The sequence below is a fragment of the Dermacentor andersoni genome, chromosome 8 (assembly GCF_023375885.2).
Source record: "Dermacentor andersoni chromosome 8, qqDerAnde1_hic_scaffold, whole genome shotgun sequence".
NCBI lineage: Eukaryota > Metazoa > Arthropoda > Arachnida > Ixodida > Ixodidae > Dermacentor > Dermacentor andersoni.
This window is the reverse complement of record NC_092821.1, coordinates 67704755-67726887: the sequence shown is the minus strand read 5'-3', so window position 1 is coordinate 67726887 and position 22133 is coordinate 67704755. Positions and strand designations below refer to the sequence as shown.

At 45.1% G+C, this 22133-nt stretch overlaps 1 protein-coding gene across 8 annotated transcripts in view; it reads left to right on the top strand.

Annotated features, from left to right (window-relative positions):
- The first annotated feature begins 745 nt into the window (after nucleotides 1-745).
- The window catches only part of LOC129386799 (uncharacterized), a 155293-nt gene continuing 133905 nt past the window's right edge, over nucleotides 746-22133 (top strand). Inside the window, exons 1-3 of one of the 8 annotated variants that reach the window (XM_072289776.1) lie at nucleotides 865-987; nucleotides 4952-5093; nucleotides 13442-13570. In XM_072289776.1, coding sequence (XP_072145877.1) covers nucleotides 5029-5093; nucleotides 13442-13570 — 194 coding nt within the window. In that variant the 5' untranslated portion in view covers nucleotides 865-987; nucleotides 4952-5028. The other 7 variants (XM_072289774.1, XM_072289777.1, XM_072289775.1 and 4 more) reach the window with 7 other exon arrangements.

Genomic DNA, 22133 nt, shown 5'->3' with positions numbered 1-22133 from the left:
CATTGTCAATCTGACTCTGGCGCTTTCATTTCATGCAAAGGATTTCGCACTGGTGACGTCACAGCGTGTTCCATCTTCGCATTGACGTTCCGCGTCAGGCCTTCCACCTTCCACACATAGGGCTTCTTCGATTTTCGGAGTTCTGGCAGCCCGCTGGCAGCCAGACGGCAGCCAGCTAGTGCCGGTCCTGATGGGAAGGCAACGTGAAGTGGGATCCTAAGACAACCCGAAGCTGCCCGAAGTTTGCAAAATCGAACACTTGGACAGCTGGTCACGGGATAAACGTAAACATGCTACCAGCATGTCAGCGGCCGGTCTGGCCGGCGTTGTCGGTCCATGTATGTGTTCCCAGCTTGAAAATATACAGCTCTATTCTGGAATACAATCACTTTTGCGAGATTTCACGCGACTGGGCATCTCACTATGCAGAGCGTAACAAACGGCCTGCGACACGTCCGATGCCAAGACGCAAAATCGCACGTAAATAATCACGAAAGCGATCGCTCGAGGATGCCTTGAGCTTTGACGTTCTTCGAGAAATGTGTGCCGAGATTAACTCAAACATTTACACCTGAACTGGAGCTGTGATTCTTATTTGTGATAATCTTCTAGTCATATTAAATGCTGATCAAAGCGCTCTTAGCTGTAGTCATTTATACACGTTTCATAATATTTTTGTATATTCTTACATTTACTAAAAGCAGCTTTAAGTCTTGGCTGTGATAATGTCTTCAGAGCTGCATAATAAATGAAAACGCAACGTTTTTCCATAGCATGGCTACTTTATTGGCTACATTTCTGTGTGTGGCCAAAGTTGGCTACTTTTCTGGCTACTTTTCGAGATGTTTTGGCTACTTTTCACATTTTGGACCTGGCAACCCTGTCGTCTATAGGTGTTCTGTGGGCGACGACGGGATGCGTTGGTCGTGGCTCTGCACCGTTGACAACAATTAGCTGCAAGCGCTGATTGCTGCTGGTTAGAATCTGGTATGTATATTCTCGTGCTCAAGGCATGCTGATGCTCCTCTTACTTGAGCTGCTCCGGTAAAAGAAGATTGAATCAAATGTCGTTTGAGTGATGCGTGACACCCTATCACTGTTGTGCTATACAGGTGGCAAGGCATTTTCAGATCTAGGCCAGTAAGGCCGGCCAGTTACCTGTTGGAAATTCCCAAAATGCATTAAATGCGCATATAAAATTGTCTAGGCCAGAACTCTTATAATACCGTGGTGCCCTTCGTGCCTGATGTCATCACAAAAGAAACAATAGAAGAATCCAGAAAATTTGTGCCCAGCTGACCCTAGACAATAAATCATACAGAGATAATTGTGCTGCAAACTGCGACTGAACGTCCACAGCTGTGAGTAATTTCCTTGTGGGAATATTGTTACTTCTCAAGGTCTTTTGTGGCAGGTGCACTATCACTTGACAGTTGCATCCTCAATGTCTGGCTCATTGTCATAAGACTGTCTATCTGTACAATGCAGTTGCTGCGCCACAAGCGATGCCTGTGAGTAATGGCGAAAGTGTTAGTATAGATCAGGTCTTGTACATGGGAAATGTCAGTCGGCCGAAACAATCGCTTAAATTGTTTCAGCATCAGAAATAGCTCTGCAAGGCTGCAGTTATGCTTAGATGTCTCGGTGTTTGTCTGAGTTGTGATCGGCAACCGTCCTTATGGTGGTATATTATTGAAACTTTGCCACTTGCTCTGGGCTTTATGTGTAGCAGTGTGGTGTACTCTGCATTTCATTCTGACATGGACGTGTGGCTGCGATGAAATCTTAGGAAGTGAATTTCTTTGGCTCTTTCGACCATTTTCGTTGTTAGTTGGAGGTGTGTAATGGTTGGTGGTTGGACTCTGCAAGGAAAACATTCGTTTGCTCTTTCTTGTTCTTTATTTGCTTGTTCTTTTGTTTGTTCACATTCCTTTAGGCTATTCGCTTACATTGATAGTCATCATCTATGATCCCTGCACATTTTCTTCACACAAGTTCATGCTCTAATTTGCCAGCAGTCTTACCAACAAGGGCTTCGGGCTTGCACTCTTGCTTGCTAACATTGCACACCTTTGATAAAGTTTTGTCACACCTCTGTTACTACAGGAACCCATTTCTTGAGTTCTACGTCATTGTTCATGACTTACAAGAGGGTTGAGTATTGTCATTCCCTCTCATGGCACATTGTATCATGGCAGATGTGTTAAACATAAATATAATTATGGGGCAGGGCAGACTACGGATTTTGACACCTTTGTGTTCTTTAAAGGGTCGCTGAAACGGTTCAGGACCCGCTGTGGTTGCTTAGTGGCTATGGTGTTGGGCTGCTGCACATGAGGTCCTAGGATTGAATCCTGGCCACATTTTGATGGGATCGAAATTCGAAAACACCCATGTTTTAGGTGCATGTTAAAGAACCCCAGATGTTCCATATTTTCGAAGTTGCCCACTGCAGTGTGCCTTGTAATCAGATCTAGGTGTTGGCTCAAAAAACAGTTAAATTTTTTTTTTTAAATGGTTCAGAAAAGTTTTCTAGACGCATAGGGTACAGTAAACATTCGTACCACAATTTGTGTGAAGCATCTCATATTAAGAGAGCTACAGACAATTACAAGTTACCCTCCTCCATAGCCATGCATTTTCTCCTAAACTCATTTGCCGAGTGATCGGGCTTAAGCTCCACCTCCACTGGCTTTGCCTCATGATGGGACGTCGTGTTGTCTACTTCTGGTTGTCTTGGAGCCAGTGTGCGAAGCCTCTACAACCTCTCTACCTGCTACCTGGCAGTCGGTTCCATACGCGAGCTATCGAAGCAGTGTACGTTGTGAGCATTCTGTAGCAGCACCAAGTGTGTCCGATATTTCGGTAACCACAGGTGAGCTGGATGCTTTGACGGGTGGGTGGAGGCCTAAACTAAAGCCCCTCCCCATAAAACTATTGCTGTAATGGAGGAGTTTTAGCCTAGACGTATGTGAGCGGCCTGATCGGTCTACATGGTCCAAGCAACTGGTGGTGCAGAGGTTAACCAGCGAAATGAAGAGCTAAAATAGTTGTAACCAAGCCTAAACAATTTTAAACATTTACAAAAACATGTTCATGACTAAGTTCCTACCAAAAATTTACACCGGCAAGAAAATGCAATGCGCTTGGTTACTGCTATATTATATTGGCTGCACCATGCAGGGCGATCACATTTGCGCTTCCACTCATCCCATAAAACACCCAGGCCTAGTCCGCTTGTGCTTGGGTTTACTTGAAATGTCGCACATGCGAGACACTGTTGTGGTATATGGTAATCCTTCAGTGTGGCGTGACGGCCGCAAATGCGCAGATCCTGGTGCCGATTGGATACCGACGAGCGCTGCAGCTACTTTGCTCACATGTTTGCCTTGCCGAAGAACATGATATTGCAGCTTGACATGTTGCCAATCGCTAGGTTTGCAGCCCACAGTCCAAGGGCAATCTGTATTGCTCGCGGAAACACAGATCGAGACCAATAACGACTGCGCAGCTCGCGTCATAATGGAGCATGTTGTAACACAAGCAGACAACATTTATTCTATGCCGGAAGTGCTTGAGTGTAGCGATAAATTGTCCTTGTGCATTCTCTTTCTGGTACTTTCTTTTTTGTAGAAACACATTAACTTGCACATTTCAACTATTACAAACCACATTTGTTCGCCATAGAGTTGGGAAAAGTATCGATAATGCGCCCTGAGCAGCGAATTGGATAGCTCGCCCTACTGGCGTCATGTGGTCACCTCAAGTCACTTGGCCAGGGGAGGTTGAAAACTTGGAGGAGTGGCATGCTGCGATTGGTAGTGATGTACAATCACGCTCAGAATGAGCTACAACACAAAAGCGCATGGCGAAGCGTCGCGTGTTGTAGATTATACTGAGCGTGATAGTACGCTTTTAAAACCTTATAATAAATTACCCGCTTTTTGTCACTTAATTATCACAAGTGCCAACTCTAACAACTCAGTACATTTCTACAAAATTGTCAAAATTCTTTCAGGGTCTCTCTAACGTGCACTTATATCTAAATGCAGAAGCGTTTTTGCATTTCACTCTGGTCGAAATGTGGCTGCTGCAGTCGGGATTGAACCTGCGACCTGGACCATAGCCGCAAAGCTACCGCTGCGAGCACAGAAGGGTCGATTTCACATGCTGCTGCTTCTGTTTTGTCGCCTAGACCCTATGGGGATGTAATGAAGCTTGGCATGTACGCACCCCACGCCAGTTGTCCACTTGGCAAATTTGCGTGTTGTCTATATTTCAGATATAGCAGAAATTTAATGTATTGCACCTTTAGTTTTCGAGCAAGTGCTGTCGTTTTTTTTTTTCTTATGTCACCTTTTCCCTCTCCCACCTTCCTCTCCCCACTCTGTATGGAAACTGGGAGGGGCAAGGCTGTTCACTCATTTCACAACTGCGTAGGTTCTACCCATCCTCTGCATTCTGTATTATCTCCCCTCGAGACTAGCACTTAATAGAAGAGTAAAAAGCGCTGCAGTTTCTGCAATGATTTTTGGGGGGCTCACGGATAACTACAGCTGTCAAGAGGCTTATCTGGCGATTACCCCCGAGGGTGTTTGGCAAATGCGGCAGGATGGAAAAAATTGAAACGAGCCTCTTGCATCACCTTTCCTCTCTACCTCACTCCTGCCATGTACATGCACACTTTCATCCACTGCCTGAAGCGGCTTGTAAGGCAGTAGCAGCAGTAAAAAATTCGAACGAACATGCAAAGAAAGCTTAGCTTTAAGAATCCATATATAACAACATGTTATCATAGCATGTTAGACACAACCATCAGTTATGTCTTCTGGATGGTGTTTTCAGACTGTACTTGACATTTGCATTGCTAAGTTCCCTTTGAACGAACAGTGTTAAGGCAGGGTGGAAAGGTTACCTATTAGACTTCGAATGTGCCACCATTTCCACGCAGTCCATTTCGCAAAGCCATGGAAGGCATCGTAGCTTGGCGCAAGAGGCACCAGCTGCATTGCATCTGCACTACTCATAATGGTACTTCATATGGATCCGGAGAGAGATAGAGAGAATGAAAGAAAAAGGGCTCTAAGTGAAAGGTGAAGTGGCGCCTCGGCACCCCCCTTTCTCCCATTTCTCCATTTAGGAGTGGAAACTCCGCTGTTTGCGGCGACCAGAAAAGGTCACAAGCCCGCGGAACCATTATCGTGCTGGTGGCCTGGAAATAAATTACCACCGTTTCGGTTGCCAGGGCAACCAGCCGAGCGTGTTGCTCCCGTTCGGCTGCGCGCGCCTGGCACGGAAGAAGTGGCCAAAGAGCGCGCCGAAGCCGCATGCGCGCGTGCTGCATTTTTTTTTTCGCTGTGGCTTCTACGACACGCCACATGGCGCCGCCACTGCATACGGTCCCGTTGGCGCATGCAACAATTGTGACCTTATCTGGTCGCTCGGGCTGACAGGAGTTTCACCTCCGAAATGTCTTTCTCCGTGGTGCTGACAGAGCACAACACCGTGTTGCTTGACACGAAGCTGCAAATTTGGAAGACTGGAAGAAGTATGAGCTCGCATTCAATGATATTGTTACACGGGAAAATGCAGACGAGAAGCTATATGCACGTATATTTACAAAATGAATACGCTGCACTTCACCAAAAGGCAACAGCCCGAGCTAGCCTTTAATCATAGTCTTCGCACCGCTGGCCTCTTCTGCATCGTAACTACTGGTCCATAGCACTACCCTCGTCGGTAAAAGTGCCAACCCGGTGCAACTAAAGGCCTGGCTCGGAAGCACTGTAGTAGGCCTTGAGCCTACTGACAAGCACAACATCACTGGATGACCTAGTAGAGGGTGACATTAAGCTGACGGGAGCAGTTTCGTAGATTACTGGTGTCACCTGGTGGAGCATGCGGCAGGACCTTGTCTATCAGGAAAGGAGCTTCTCTGAAAGTCCAGCATGACGAGAGGCTTACCACAGGAAGATGTGCACACCAAGGAAAGACTGTGTGTTACGGTGGCAGACATTGTAGAGTTGCTGCTGAGTGGCTTGCGATGCGGTCAGTCGACCACGGGCAAGTTGGCAAGCCTGGTAGGCCAAGGCAATGGCACTGCGCATACTCACCTGTCAAGGAGGTTCAGAAAGAAATGCAGTATCCAGGGGCAAGGTTGGTTTGCGACCCTACAATAAATAGAGAAATTGTGGCAGCGTCATGCCGAGAAGAATTATAGGCAAATGTAATGTAAGGAAGGGCAACGTCCCAAGCATAGCAGTCCTTCAAAATGTACATGGACAGCATATCTGTGAGGGTACGGTTCAACCACTCCTTCGGTCTGTTGGTTTGAGGATGATGTGAGGTGGTCAGCTTGTGTTGTGTGGAGCAGGAACACGCAATGTCAGTGAGAACTTTCGACAAAAAGTTGTGACCACTATCAGTAAAAATCTGTCACGGGGCGCCGTGGAGCAAGGTAATGTCATAGAAGGAAAAGTGCAACGTCAGTGGCCCAACTGGTCAGGAGAGCCCGTGTGATTGGCACGGCAGGTGGCAGGATTGGCATCCGTAGCAGGTGGCGTAATCAGTTTCAACCGCTACCCATTTGTTGCTAGTGGATGGCGTGGTAAAAGGGCTGAGGAGCTCTAATCTAGCATGGAAGAATTGTTCTGCAGGAACGGTGATCAGCATGTAGCGCCTGAGGCTCTACATCGGATGGAGTGAGCGACACCAGACCAGCATAAGCGGCAGCGGATGAGGTTGTACCTGAGAGATGCCCCAAGGTGTCCTGTCGTAGATTCATCATAGAACTCAAAGAGCAGAGTGCGTTGTAGAAGTTTGGGCACGACAAGAAGATACAGCCGCCAACCGTTTATTCGGACCTCATGGGGACTGCGGAAATGTCCGAATAAACAGGTGTCCGAAAAAGCAGATTAAGAAAAAAAAAATGAAATCCTTTATTTCCATGCAGTTATTCGGGCTCGGCAGTAAGCTTGAAGAAATTGTGAATGTGCCGATGCATGCTGTTCCGTTTACGCGTTATCAGATAAGCCTGAATCACGGAGAGGGTCGTACGGTCACTATAGGCGGCTGAAAGCACAGTCACTGCTTGTACACGCTCCGCATGCGACGGCAGCGTAGCACATGGTGCGTCATCTTCCGACTCAAGAGTCGTCGTACGGCGGTGCAGCAGAAACCTGACGAATGATCTCGCTGTCGTCGAGTTCTGCGCATATCAGTGCAGCAATGTACCTGTGAAACTATCAAATGAGACTGTGTCCGGAATCGCAATGCAACCACTGCACAGGTCTTGGTAGAACATTTTCCGCATCAGTAGGGAGCACATCAGAAGACGACAAATCTTAGGCCTCCCGGCACCCACCTGCCGGCATTCCCCAGCGCAGTCTGTGCGGGCGCTGTCGGCGCCATTAGACGCTTGACGCGATGTTTCCGTATGCTGCGTTGGATCACCGGAACCTTGACACAGCACACAAAGCAAACACCACCATGCCGACACCAGTCGCACAAACGAAAAACGTGGCCTACTCGCAGCGTCGTGCGCATATTAACAAATCAGGCGCTGGATTGTCTTGACATGGCTTACTAAGCTGAAACTGGAACTGCTGTAGAGCCACTCTATCGAACTAGGCAGAAACGATGATGATGAGCAGGGATTTGCAGTAGCGCCACTTCGTGGGGCAGCTAGGAGGCTCCGTTCAAAACAAAAATGGTGTTCAGCAAGTCGAACCATGCACCGGTGCATGGTTCGACTTGCTAACCATGCACCGGTGAGGGTCGGTGCATGGTGCTCTCGATCGAGTTGGTTCAAGGAGTGTCCGAAAAATCAGACGAGAAGTTGCATGGCGTCCGAACTTTCGGCAGTTGTTATACATTATGGTCTATGGGGAGAATGGCGGTGCTGCGAAGCAGACCGAATAATCGAGCATGTCCGAATTTTTGGAGTCCGAAAAATCAGTCGGCGACTGTAATTAAACCCGCCGTGGGAGAAGTTCCTTCGTTAGAGAATGCCAACCTGGAGGACATATTGGCGAAGAGAGGCATTGTTAGGTGAAGAGTGCAGATGCTCAATGAGTGCTCGAAGTGATAGGTCACAGTACTGCTCATCGGCGTTGTTAGGGAAGGCAGACACAGAGAAAATGCCATTGGCGGTGTTACAGACAGTGTCGTCAGGCTCGTTGACCGGGTAACGAGACAGGCAATCAGTGTTCTTGTGGAGACAGCCAGATTTTTAAATGACAGAATACGAATATCCTTGTCAGCGTCACGCCCAATGAGGAAGTAGACCTGTAGGGTCTTTCTGTGAGCACAACCAGCAATGTCCGTGCTGGTGTGTGATGACTGAAAAGGGTCGGCCATATAATTATAGGCATAGCTTTGCAACTGCCCAAACTAGTGCCAGATACTCGAGCTCAATGATGGAATGGTTATGCTTGAAGGTTGGGAGGTGTCTGCTGGCATAAGTGGTAATATGGTCGTTGCTGTGCTGGCGTTGTGCCAGTACTGCACTGATTCCGGGGGCTGCTGGCATCGGTATGGACTTAGGTAGGTGCAGAAGGATCACGGCTTTCCCTGTAAGTTCTCGAAAATGACCCTGTCATCAATCAGTGATCTCTTTGTGACGCTCAGGAGAGGGTGACATTGTTATTTTGAAATGAGCTGTCATTTCTGGGTGCTCGAAAAGCTGAAGATCTGGAGCGTGACATCCTGTTCTAAGACTCAGGCAACGCTGATTGAGCTTCCTTGAGTGAACAATGAGACGTGATCAGCGCCCATGATAGCCACATGTCTGCCGGTGAAGCATCTTTTTTCTGAGGGATTGTCAGGCACAACACCCGTGCCACCAGGTGGCGCATCAGGACGTTGAGTTGTTCGATGCAGCTCGGCTGGCTTGATGGTTGCATTCCTCAAAGCCATTGGGATGCAGGTTCCGTGAATTAAGATCTTCTGGCCAAAGGCATCTTAATAGGTGGGCTCTGACTTGCCTGTATAGATGCAAGATAAGTTCCAAGGAGCGACCTTTGTCAGCCCTGCACAATGCTGCAAGCGCCACATGCAGGCCACTCATTGCCAGACTGTACAAGTTGAAATAATCTGACAACCCCCTATCTGAAGGGAAACCATGAAACACACGGTTAACATTAATCTGGACAAGCACGAGGAAACTTTCAACTATGTCTCCGTGCAAATAGGCACAAACGGAGTTTATGTAATGAAGCTAAGTAATCATGAATTAGAGCTTCCACAGATCAGGAAGGCGAAGGGAGATCTGCCTTTGATTAATTGATATCTGTAACACTTAGCACAAGGTAGCTACATGATCATGGCATGATGCCAAATTGCGAAATAAACAAAAGTGAAAACCATCTACAAGCCTTATCACTTAAAAATTGGCTCAGAAGGCCTGATTTATTTTGCCTTTCTTCTAGTTCACTTTTAAATTGTGCTACTGTAAGGCTACGCTCTACCCGAACAGGTGGCCATATTTATGTGACGTACCTTTGGATAATACGATGCAGCGTGATTAGAATAAATCACCAATTCTGACCTATAAAAGAAGAACTTGCAACAAATCATGCAAACTATCGAAAGCAAGTTACAAGCAATTACACTGAGGCCTTTTATCTTCACTGATGCTTTCCTTTCTCGAGTGTTTAACTATCTGATTTTTCATGGAAGTAATCAAACTAACTAAAGGTCTGCCATACCCTGAGCAGAACAGACCAACAATGTCCTCTGTTTGACAAAAGCTCCTAAAACGTTCAAAATTTAATATTGTTGAAAAAATTGAAGTTCTTGTTCGCAATCTACAAAACGTGCCTAAAAACACTCCTGCACGTTATGACTCGTTATGAACTCCTGCAAAACCATAACTTATCCACTTGCGCAACTTGCGTGTGAGCTTCCAAACTGTATGAATGTGAAGAAAGGGGGTTAACTGAGGGGCCTAGTTCTTATTAATCATATCATGAGAAGCCAACAAACAGGGAAACCAAGGAAAACATTGGGTAAATTACTTGTACTTATTGATTGAAATAAAGAAAAATTAATTGTAATGAAAGTAGATGAAAAAACAACTTGCCGCAGGTGGGGAACGATCCCACATCTTTACTTTATGCGTGCGATGCTCTAACCGATTGAGCTACTGCGGCATGGTTTCCCCATCCACTTTCTTGGGTATTTATGTGTTACTACGAGAACTAACCTTGGGAGTGTTAGCCAGCACCCCCACTCTCAAGCCTGGTCGGCGGATGTCAAACATCCTTTCTGCCGCAGGCAGCGTAAGTACATGATTTTTCAGGGTGCAGGCAACTGGTCAATAAACCTGCACATGCTACCTGAAGGCATCAATGTTGCCGGATTCAAGACCCTCATTATGTAAAAATGAGAAGAAAGGGGGTTAAGCGATGGGCCCAGTTTTTGTTAATCATACCTTGAGAAGCCAACAAACAGAGACACCAAGGAAACATATGGAAAAAAAAAACTTTTATTTACTAGTTGAATTAAAGAAATGATAAATTAAAGGCAATGAAAGTGGATGAAAAAACAACTTGCCGCAGGTTGGGAACGATCCCACGTCTTTGCATTACATGTGCGATGCTCTAACCAATTCAGCTACCGCGACGCGGTTTCCCCATCCATATACTTGGGCATTCATGTGTTACTACAAGAACTAACCTTGGGAGTGTTAGCCTGTGCCACCACTCGCAAACTTTGGCAGCGAATGTGGGTCATCCTTTCTACCACAGGCAGAAAGGATGTTCCAAACTGTGTGCAACACTAACCCTGTTTGGCTCGCAATTCTACGTGTGTTGTGACATAAACTTTCTGTTTGTAATTGGAGATCTAACGTGAGCCGAAAATGCTAACAACCTAACAAAATTTTGTGGTATTCCTTATGCTGCTTAAGCATTCATCGTGCAACTAAGCTAATTGCAACACGAATAAAAAAAACGAAACTATTTGCAAACGTGTCTGCCTGATTTTAGATTTCAGACGAGCTCGAGAGGGTCGTGCATTTCACGGCTTTTGCAAGGTGCAGTCTTGAAGAAGGCAAAAGCCTCTAATTTGCCTGACGCACCTCGTAGCTACAACTTTAGGACAGCAGCCTCCAAGTACTGAGAGAAGATTACATTTACAGACCCACACACGCACTGTTCCCTTAGGTGCTAGACAGCTGCCTTTCTTTGCCCCCGTGAGTGACCGGCTCTTGTAGCAGCCTACAGGATGCTTGCCTTTGTCCCTGTGCTTACAAAGAGACGGCTGCAGTGCGGTTAGGTGACTGTTACTACGTCTGAATCTTCATGAAGCTCTCCTTATTGCTACAGCGTCACGTCGATCTCTGGAAACGCCTAAGCTGCGGATTTGCCTTCCTTTGCCTTTTTCACAGTCTTCGGCCGGATCCTGACCTTCGTGCATTTGCCTCTGTTGCCTTGTCGTTTCACATGTTTGGTTCCATGTTCCTTACCCCGTCTGCCTTTCTCATCTTGGGCCTATCCCTTTGCTTCACCATCTGCTCTGACGTATGCAAACAGCCATAGGCAACTTTTCCTGGCAGGCTGGCTGAACTTGATGTCTCCGTACACACTTGGGCTAATGGGCCCTCCGTTTCTTGTGCGGAAAAACTGCCGCTGTCTACTGCCTTCTTCTCGCTTCCGGCTACTAGCATGCTTGACTCATCACTGTGCTCAGCTGCCTCAGGAATCATTTCATGGTCCTCTAACTGCTGCTCAATAGGGAATGTGCCTATCAGTCTCTAAGCCTCCTCCCATGTCTTTGCCCTGAAAGCTCCCATATTGGAGAAGGGTTCTCCTCGTTTTGTCAGCGCTTGCTCTGGCCTATTCGATGATCAGTAGGTTACTTGCTCTGGCAGGCTGGCCGAAATGGCCGCCTCCTAACACACCTGGCTGTTCAGTGAAAGCTGTCCCATATATGGCTGCATGTTCTTATCGGAGTCCTGAATTATGACAAATACCACCCGCTTATCACAGCTCCTGGCTGTGTGGTTTTTTCCTCCGCAGTTGTAATACACAACGATCTCCCGCGCCTCCAATGTGTGTGCACCATCAGCGGGGGCATCTTCGTTTCTTCTGCTACTTTAGGTGTGTCACCCTCTTTCTCCTGATGTGTGCTGGGGGGATTTGAAGTCTCCGGTTCAAAATTCCTACGGAAGTACTTGTTACCCTTTGGCTTCCGGGAATCATATCCTGCTTTGTCGTTTGTTTCCAATTGTCACGACTTACTTCGGAAACTTCGGAGCGTGCGGTAATGCTTGGTGAGTTCTGCTGCTCTCTCTTTTTGCCCTTCGAAGTCGGTTTGAAATGCTAGACAGAAGGGTCTAAAGAAATCCTTAGCCCTATTGTAGTCTCACACTTTGTCCTCAGACAAGCAGTTCATGAAGCAGCAATACTGAACAGGATTAGTACTGGTAATATCTTGGTCCACAAGTCCCGGCTGTCAGGACACCCTCTTTCTCAGTAAAACTTCATTTGGGCCTAGTTGGTACATAATTCTGAACTTAAACTTACAGCACAAACACCTAAGACAGAGCACAAAAAGAAAATACGACACACACTCTTTCAAAACCGGCGAGGAAATGAACTATATCCTCTTCTGCCCTGAATGTATGGAGCAGGAATTGCGCTATTTGCCATCGAAGTATCTGACTTTCCTGCTCAAGCTCTTCCATTCCAAGAACATGCCATTGTGCTGCCTCCTACACATGCCTCTGGTGTGTTTCTGCTTCAAGTTTGCATCTTTTTGCCTCTTCATGCTCGCACCTCTCTGCTTCACGCTTGTGCCTTTCGGCCTCTTCATGCTCGCGCCTCTCTGCTTCACGCTTGCGCCTTTCTGCCTCTTCATGCTGACGCCTCGCACGCCTCTTGTTCTTCACATTCGCACCTCTCTCGCCTCTCTCCTGCTTCACGCTTGCACCTCTTGCACTCCTCTGCCATTTGCTTTCTTTCAACAATGGTTTCCCAAGCCTCTTCAGCTTCCTGGACCGTCACATCTTTTGCGTTCATGACGTCGAGAACTGCTTCTTGTGTTGTTGCGGAGCTGGCGAGAATGCCCAACTCTTTGCAAATTAGAAGGAGGTCCTGCGCTTTGAATTTCTCCATGGCGAATTTGTTAGCCTTCAAAATTCACCCTTCCTTAAAACTGAAATTTGCTATTTAAGGTGAACTTGCAAAACAATCCCCACCAAAAAACACAAACATATTCTCCTAGCATCTGCTTACTTGTACTAGCAAGAGTTCTGGTGACGTGAAGAGCAAACATCAGGCAATAGCTAGCCCATCCTTATCACTATTAGGAGACTGCAGAATTTCTTGTTCTTCGTGCTCTCTTTTTTACAAAGCAATTATCCTTGCCTCACCAGCCTCCTCCCAACTCCTCTCCTCATTCTGCAAAAGCTCTAATTGCTACCTTTTGCCTTTCGCAGGGCCAACCGAAATGTTCATCTGCTCATGACTTTCAAGGAGTTCTTGGATTTGCAACTTCTCCATGCTCGCAAAGCACCCTGTGTTTCTTCCCCACTAGCAATCAGCCCACGAGACACTATATTCTTGATGTATGTAATATAACTAACTACACCAAACACTATTATGGATTACCTGCGCTATGAGTCTGGGGAAAAGAGAAGCAAACGCGTAGCACTCACCACACCAATGTAGCCAATGCCAATCGATCTCATATGCTGCCGGCCTGTATTGTGAAGTCGGTTCCATGTATGGTGCCACGCCAGGTGCCGGGAGAAAGAAGGGTTCCGAGCGACAGTAGAGAACAAGAAAAGGTTTTATATTCAGAAGTACATGGATGAGTTTTATACACACGGCTCTTAACTTTAAGAGCACACTTCATGCTAGAGTGTGTATGTCCGAGCTTCTTCCTTCTCACATCCGTCCCAGTCCACTTTTTATGCCGTTTATTTCCCTCTTTCCCTCATCAAGGGATTTCACAGGACAATCACAAATGCCTTACCATTCACCACCTCCCGCTCCCAACGTTGCACAATACGAGGCGGCTTCCACATCGCAAACTCAACCGGCCATTGACACCTTTCCCTGGGAGTTCTCGACATTGACCCTGTATTCAGTCAGTGACCTCTTCGTGATGGTCAGGAGAGGGTGACGTTATCTTGAAGCAAGCTGTCATTTCTGGATGCTCGAAAGCCAAAGACCTGGAGCATGACTGCCTGTCTGTAAGACTCGGGTGATGCTGATTGAGCTTCCTTGAGTGAACAATGAGGTGGGATCAGCACCTGTGATTGCTGCATGTCTGCCGGTGAAGTATCCTTTGTTCTGAGGGATCGTCAGGCACAACAGTAGCATGTTGGGGACCGTAAGGGTTGCCAAACAAGTTCTGCAGCTTTTGTTTAAACGTATCTCAACTGGTAAGCTCATCTTTGTGTGTCCTAAGCCATACTTGAGCTCTGCAAACCACCGAGGTAAAATACTACGTTGGCAAGCAAAACAGTTGAGTCGCACTGGTTATTGGTGCTGACGCGTTGGTACAGGCTGATCCAGTCATCGACGTCTTCCCCATCTTTCTCCAAGAATACGCCAGGATCACGTGTAGTGGAGAGTGTGATGTGGCTCGTCGGAGTAGCAGCAAGTTTCAGAGCCGGTTGAGTCGAGCTGTCATCTCCGGGAGCCATGACGGAAGGCTCGATGTACCATCCATTGCGAGCCCCATGAAGAGGACAGGGCATGTCTACCTCCACCAAATATGTTACATGGGAAGTCACAGACAAAAAGCTATATACAAGTTTATTTACAAAATGAATACGCTGCACTTTGCCAAAAGACAATAGCCCATACTAGTAGTCTCTAATTATTGTCGTCATCTTCACACTGCTGGCCTCTCCTTTATCGTAACTACTGGTCCGTAGCAATATTGATGATTCTGAAAACTGGTAGTTCTGTGATCGTGAAGGTTGGATCCAGTGGCCATGCCTATCAATGGAAAAAGTGTTAGGGACCCTTTTTCACCATTAACTGCTGTTTCAAAAAGGCGGGCTTTATGCACTAGAGAAGCGTATGGTGGCAGTCGGGGTAGCGGGCGATCATGCAGCTGCTCGCATTTCACCTTTTCTTTTTTTCAAAGATTTCGCATTCCATTACCTTTTGACATGGACACCCAGTAGCCAGACTTCATCGTTATAACCGATAATGCGGCATGGGAATATTGTAGTAAGTGGGTTATTTCCCAGTCGAAAACATACAAGATATCCATGTTCTTACATACATTAGTGTAAGAACATGGATATATATCAATGCAAAATGTAAGTAGACCCCTGGCTTTGAGTTGATTAAAATTCAAACAGAATTCTTTAATGCAGTCAAATATAAAAATTACTTCGTTTTATCTATGTTCATTCATTGAGGGAGGCGAAAACTGCACAGGAACTGTCAGGATTTTTTTTCTGGGGCAGCTTTGAGTCGTAGCATCAGTACAGCTACGACAGCTAGATCAGTACAGCAGGCGCCTAAATCTTGAAGTGAACGGCTTGGCCTATCACGAAAATGAGAACCTTCTGGTAAAGCTCAACCAACTAGCAACTGAACTTGGGCTTCCACAGCTTTCCGAGTCTGACATTGAAGCCACCCACAGACTAGCTTCTAGAAACTAGAGGAAGGGAGACAAGCCCAATACTGTGATGGTGAGGTTTTCATCTCGTCAAACTAAAGAAAAATGGCTTGCAAAGAAAGGGCAATTGAAGAAAACAAAGTCAGCTATATTCTTCAGTGAAAACCTCACGGCTTGCAATAAGAAGCTTTTCTGGGAAATGAAAAATAGGGCTCTTGAAAATAAGTACGATTTCGCATGGCACAAGAATGGCAAACTTTTCGTGCGCCGCAGCCCGAGTGACAGGGTGATTAGAATTGCTACAGTGCATGACCTAGAAAAAATATGATAAAATGAAAGATAGCTGATCGCAAGAAGTGATTACGTTCTCTTCACAAACATAACAAACTACTATGACGCTGAGGCCTTCCAGAAAATTGCTTCACGCCAGACAAAACAGTTATCACTGATTCACCTTAATGCGCAAAGTCTTCAAAACAAAAAAGAATGCGTCGACTTCTTTTTGATCAACCTAAATCACCAGTTTGATTTCTTAGCTTTCACTGAAACATGGTCTACTGATAACCATGATACCGTGCCATTTACGAACTACAGTTGTGCATCAATCTGCAGGGAAAACCAAAGGGGTGGTGGTGTATCGATTTATGTTCATGACAGCGTTAAATACAATATTGTCAAAGAATATACTGTAATATCCTCTCACTTTGAATCTGTCATGATAAAATGTCGGAAGCCTTTTAGTAGTTGCTATATATAGGCCCCCTTCTGGAACTGTGTCTGATTTCCTTAATTTCATGGATGAAATGCTTGAGTATTGTGAACAGAATGGCGCACGCGTGATTGTTACAGGAGATTTTAACATAGATATGCTATCACCAAGCAACAACAAACAAAATTTTCTTGACAGAATGCTCTCTTTTGGCTACGAAAACACAATGCATGTACCTACAAGGATAACACAGTTGACTGAAACTGCCTTGGATTTATGTTTCACTAACTACAAAAATGAAATATGCACAGGGGTTCTAACACCTGGAGTCAGCGATCACCTGCCGATTTTTGCATTTTTGCCGTGGTGCGTAAAAAAACGAAATCCAGCAAAACCTACGCAGCGTAGACAGATTAACCAAGAAACAATTAAGCATTTTCAGAATGTTGTCGCTGACACTGATTGGAGCTGTATTTTCAATAATACTGACCCTGTGAATGCCTCAACATATTCATAACAAAGTTAACAGACCTTTATAATTTAGCTTTTCCGATTGTGGTGCATAAGGTAAACAAGAGGGCGAGAAAACCATGGATAGACGCTTCACTTTTGAAAAGGATGAAAGCAAGAGATAAGCTGTTCACCGAATTCATAAAAACAAAGTGCTTAGACTGCTTGGTTGAATTTAAGCATGTCAGAAATAAGATAGGATCTGACATTAAAAAGGCGTGATTTAGCTACTATGAAAAAAAGTTTGCAAACATACTCAATGATCAGAAAGCAATTTGGAACGCTGTGAACGATCTTTCGCAAAGGAAAAATACGAAGACTATCTCTCAGCTTCAAATAGAGGGCAGATCTTGTTCAGGTACTTTACTTGCCGATATGTTCAATGAGCATTTTTTGAGTTCAGGAGCTTCTGATATTTCAAATGGTGCTGTCCAGTCTTACAAATCGTATATTAAAACACATGTCTCGGAATCTATTTTCCTAACTCCCACGAATGAATGGGAAGTAGCCTCGCTGATACAGAATTACAGATACAGAAATGTGCTGTGGGTTTTGACGATATAAAAGCAGAACCTCTAAAAGCAGTTTCAGAACACATAAGCGCACCATTTGCACATATTTGCAACCTTATTTTGAGCACTGGAACGTTCCCGGAGTAATTGAAAATTGCTAGAGTATCCGTTGTTCACAAAGGGGGTAATGAAAATGACATGAATAACTACAGGCCCATTTCCGTTTTGCCCATTTTTTCAAAAATTATAGAACGTGTCATATATGTACGAATTGCAAACTTTTGTAGCTTAAAAAAAATTATAACCGAACATCAGTACGGATTTCAGAAGAACAAATGTACTGAAAAGGCCTTATATCTATTAAAGATCAAATTATTGAACATTTTGAGCAAAAACATCACACAATTGGAATATTTCTCGACTTTAAGAAAGCTTTTGATTCGATCAAGCATGAAATTCTTTTACAAAAGCTGAATGAATATGGAATAAGAGGTACACCCCTTGATTTAATAAGAAGTTACCTTACTAATCGGTATCAGTATGCAGATATGCAGCACTCGAAGTCACAAATGGTCAAGATCAAGTACGGCGTCCCACAAGGTTCTATACTTGGGCCACTTCTATTCTTATTTTATATAAATGACATCGTAAACGTACCTCTAACACCAGATATTATATTATATGCCGATGACACTAACGTCTTTTTTTCGGGTCAGGATATGTCTACTCTAGTACAAGAAGCGAACCTTTGGCTTAGCAATTTGTCGCTATGGCTGAGAACAAATAAACTGGAATTAAACATTAAGAAAACAAAGTACATCATTTTTAAACCTCGGCACCATTGTATTCTCCACAACACGCAGCTCACATTCCAAGGAGCTTTGATTGAGCGCGTCCAGACTCAAAAATTTCTAGGCGTTATCTTTCACGAAACATTAAGTTGGTCCAATCACATAGATAATATTCGCACCCACATATCGCGATCCATTGGCATAATTGGCAAAATCGGATGTTTACTACCCCTCTGGGTGACAAAGCAGCTTTACTACACTTTAGTTTACTCGCGTATACATTACTGCCTATTAATCTGGGGCACAACAACAAAAACAAATAAAGATAGTATTCACAGGCTCCAAAAAAGAATCTTGCGTATAATCGAAAATGTTCCGCGCCGAACGCCTTCTGCTACACTATTCCATAAACACAGCATATTAAAATTTGAAAATATATTCCATAAAAAACTAGCTACAGTCATCTACTATCAAATTAAATCGGACACAGATATATTTCAGGATACCTACTCGCGTAAAACACACACGTATAATCTTAGGAAAACCACCTATTACAGTGAAAGGATTCGAACCAACTACGGCAAGCAAAAACTAACGCACCTTATACCTTCATTTCTAAACTCTAACATGTCGGCCATGAGCATAGTGAATAAAAGCCGATCAGTAGCAATTTTCAAAAAAAAGATACATGCTTATCTAATGGCGCTTCAAACATGACATTTCTTTTGTCTTTCTCTTCCGTGTAAGACTTCCTCATATTGTATATGCTTTCTTCCAGAACTACATTGTGCCTCAAAATTCAGCCATGAAAATTTCTTGTCGATAAGCTGTTCATATCAATTATGTTCTAGTTCACTTATTAAAACCACGGCTTAGTTCTTTTTTTTTCTCTTCTGCATTTATGTATTACATGATGTATTAGTGTTACATTATTAGTCATTATGTAGTGTTATATTTATGTATTATGTATTACAGGCTGACTGTACTGCAATAATTGTTTTTCTTTTCTTTCTTTTTCCTTTTTTACTACATTGATGTATTATCTAATGACTCGGTGAGTGTTGCGCAATATTGTGGTCTGGGCAGGGATTGGCGCATTGTCAGGCATTCTGTTGCCTTTTCGCCACCCCTTCCTGTTGTACCACTGGATATGTATGCTGAACTGATGATGAAATAAACCATTCGTTCATTTATTCATTCATTCATTCAAACTTGGGCATGGTGCTATAAATAAAATTCCACCACAATGTCTTCAAGTTCACTGTCAACAGGGTAGCCATTGCACAACAAAGCTTCCAGTGAAAATCTACAGTTTCACTGTTTTACTTTTGTGCACAGAATGCACTGCCACAGTACTGATGTATGATTCCACCTATTTTATCACTTTGTTTTCAAATGCATTTATAAAGTTGAGCCCTGACATGTTATTTCTCCACCCTATGCAGTATTAACAAGCCTTTGCAGAAAGTTTGCAAAGTTGGCGTGTTTGCCACCGTAACACCATAAACAATGACACTGTATCCATGTTTTGACAACTACAAACAAGAAACCTTTATTTTGTTTCGCAGTACACATGGCAAAGACTGGAAGATTGTGCCAAAGGTATCTTGCTACACCTGGCCAAATCGCAAACTCTCCTTGGTAATTTGGGTGCATGTGGTTGCAGCATAAGATTTGCAAAATGGTTTACAAAATATTTACTTTCAAAAAAGTGAAATTCGAATGTTCTTTTTTACACCATAGTAATGATACAATCGCCGACCGATTTTTTTTGGACGCCCAGTTTTGTGGGCCTGCCGGAATATTTTGATTCTGCCCTGGTACCGGCACGCGCTCCATAGAACCATTGTGTAACAACGACCAAAATTTTGCATGTTTCAAACTCCTCTCGTTTGATTTCTTTAACTTTGTCTCACAATTGCAAGTCAAAATCTACCGAAAATGCAAACAACCTTGCTGCCATTTGGTTCTCCTGCAGGCTAAATCAAGTGTTGCATACATCTCGCATGCCATTTCAGAGCTCCCATTTCCAGTACAGCCTCAATAGCAGGCAGCGCTTGCTGCACTCTCCCACAAACCTTTGCGCTGTCATTTCCATTGGCACTCGTCAGCCGCATGTGGTCGGTGGCATTGTTTGTATCGCTTCTTGTGTGCATTGGGTTTCGCTTCAGCTGCATACCACGATGCTAGGCTTAGTCGTTTCAACAACCGATAGCCTTCTGTAGTTTCATAGCCAGTTAACAATGGCGCCGACGCTGCCTTTGTTATTCGCTGCCAACTCGACAAAGGCTTTGAAGCCAGGAAATCATTGCATATTGACGATGGAAAAGAATGCCACCATTATCAGGAAAGTGCAGAGTGACCTGTCGTAATCGGATGTCGCAAGAGAATTGGAACTCTCGAAGCACACAATATCAGTCTACATAAACAAGGTGAAGATTTTGGAAGCCTCTGAGAAATCTCCTGGATCCCAACAGGAGAATGTCATCCAAGGTACCCACCCAAAACTTGAGGAAGATGGACCAAAGGATTATCCGGACTCTCAAGCAGCTCCATTGGTCACGCATGCTTAGTCACGTGGCACTGTGCAAGGACAGTGGCAAGAGCTACAACATTGACTTGATCTCTGCAGTCTGCATGCTTTCAAACCAGTGAAGGCTGTGACCGAAAATGCAATCAGGAGCATCGTGGGTTTTATGATCCAACATGAAATGCCGTCGTCATGCTGTGATTGCATCTCTAGCGAGCCTGATCACTCCCCTTCATCTACTGACCTCATCGAGCATTTACGTACAGAAATCACGCTGGAGCAGTTCATCGATGCTGACAACGAGATCTATTTCTGTGCTAAACTTTCTGAAGAGAAAATAGTTTGTCAGGTGCTTTAAGGTGAATTGGGCTTTCGCATTGATGAGCCAGTGATTGTGCTGCCAACTAACTCTGATCTAATGAGAGGCCGCATGGTGCTTTCGGCTGTTTACAGTCAGTGTCACCTTCGTTGACGTGCAAGTTGATCTATTCATATGACACTATAGCACCTCGCCGAAATATGTTGACACAAAGATGTGGGGCTCCCGCACCACAGGACGGCGTGCGCAAAGGTCGGCGCCATGAAAGACAATGAAGTGCGTAAGCTGCATGCTCTTCTCCTGGCCCGCCATTAAAGAGAAACATCTATTTTGTAAGACTCCGTCTTCAATCTATGTTACATTTTTCTGGTGGAGGTGCTGGGTACATGCTACCACTCCCAGATCGAACGCCGCCCACAAGCCCAGTACGAAGTCCGGTCGAGCTGACTCCTGTTCACGTACGGACAAGCCGTTGACTTGAAGGACTGCCACCTGAGCATGAGCCTCTACCGAATACAGTCAGAAGGATGAGTACATTGGTTCCGTCTTCTTCTTCAACGGCACCGACTGAGGTCATCCTTAACCAGCCGCGAATCCCCACATCCTTCCATGGGGACACCTTAGAGGATGTTGAGGACTGGCTCGATCACTTTAAGCGTGTCACAGAATTCAACGGCTGGACTCGAGAGCGCAAGCTACACAATGCCTACTTTGCCCTCGAGGACTATGCGCGGACATGGTTTGAGAACCATAAGGCGGCCTTATCGACATGGGACGAATTCCGACGGCAGCTATCAGCACATACGCCAGCCTCGATCGCAAGGAGTGAGCTGAATCTGCAATTCAGGCGAGAGTACAGCGGCCGAATGAAAGCGTTGCAATGTTTGTCGAAGATATTTGCCGACTTTTCCCACGCGCGGATCCATCCATGCTGGAAGAAAAGAAGGTCAGGAACTTGATGCACGGTGTCAAGCAAGAGTTATTCAGTGGCCTAATACGCAACCCACCAAAGACCGTTGCAGAGTTTCTCGCCGAAGCCATATCAATGGAAAAGGCACTGCAGCAACGAACAAGGCAGTACAACCGCGACGTGTCGACCCTCTCGCTACACCCTTGGACAATACAGACGCCTTGCGGGAGCTCATTAGGAGTGTCGTTCGAGAAGAGCTCCAAA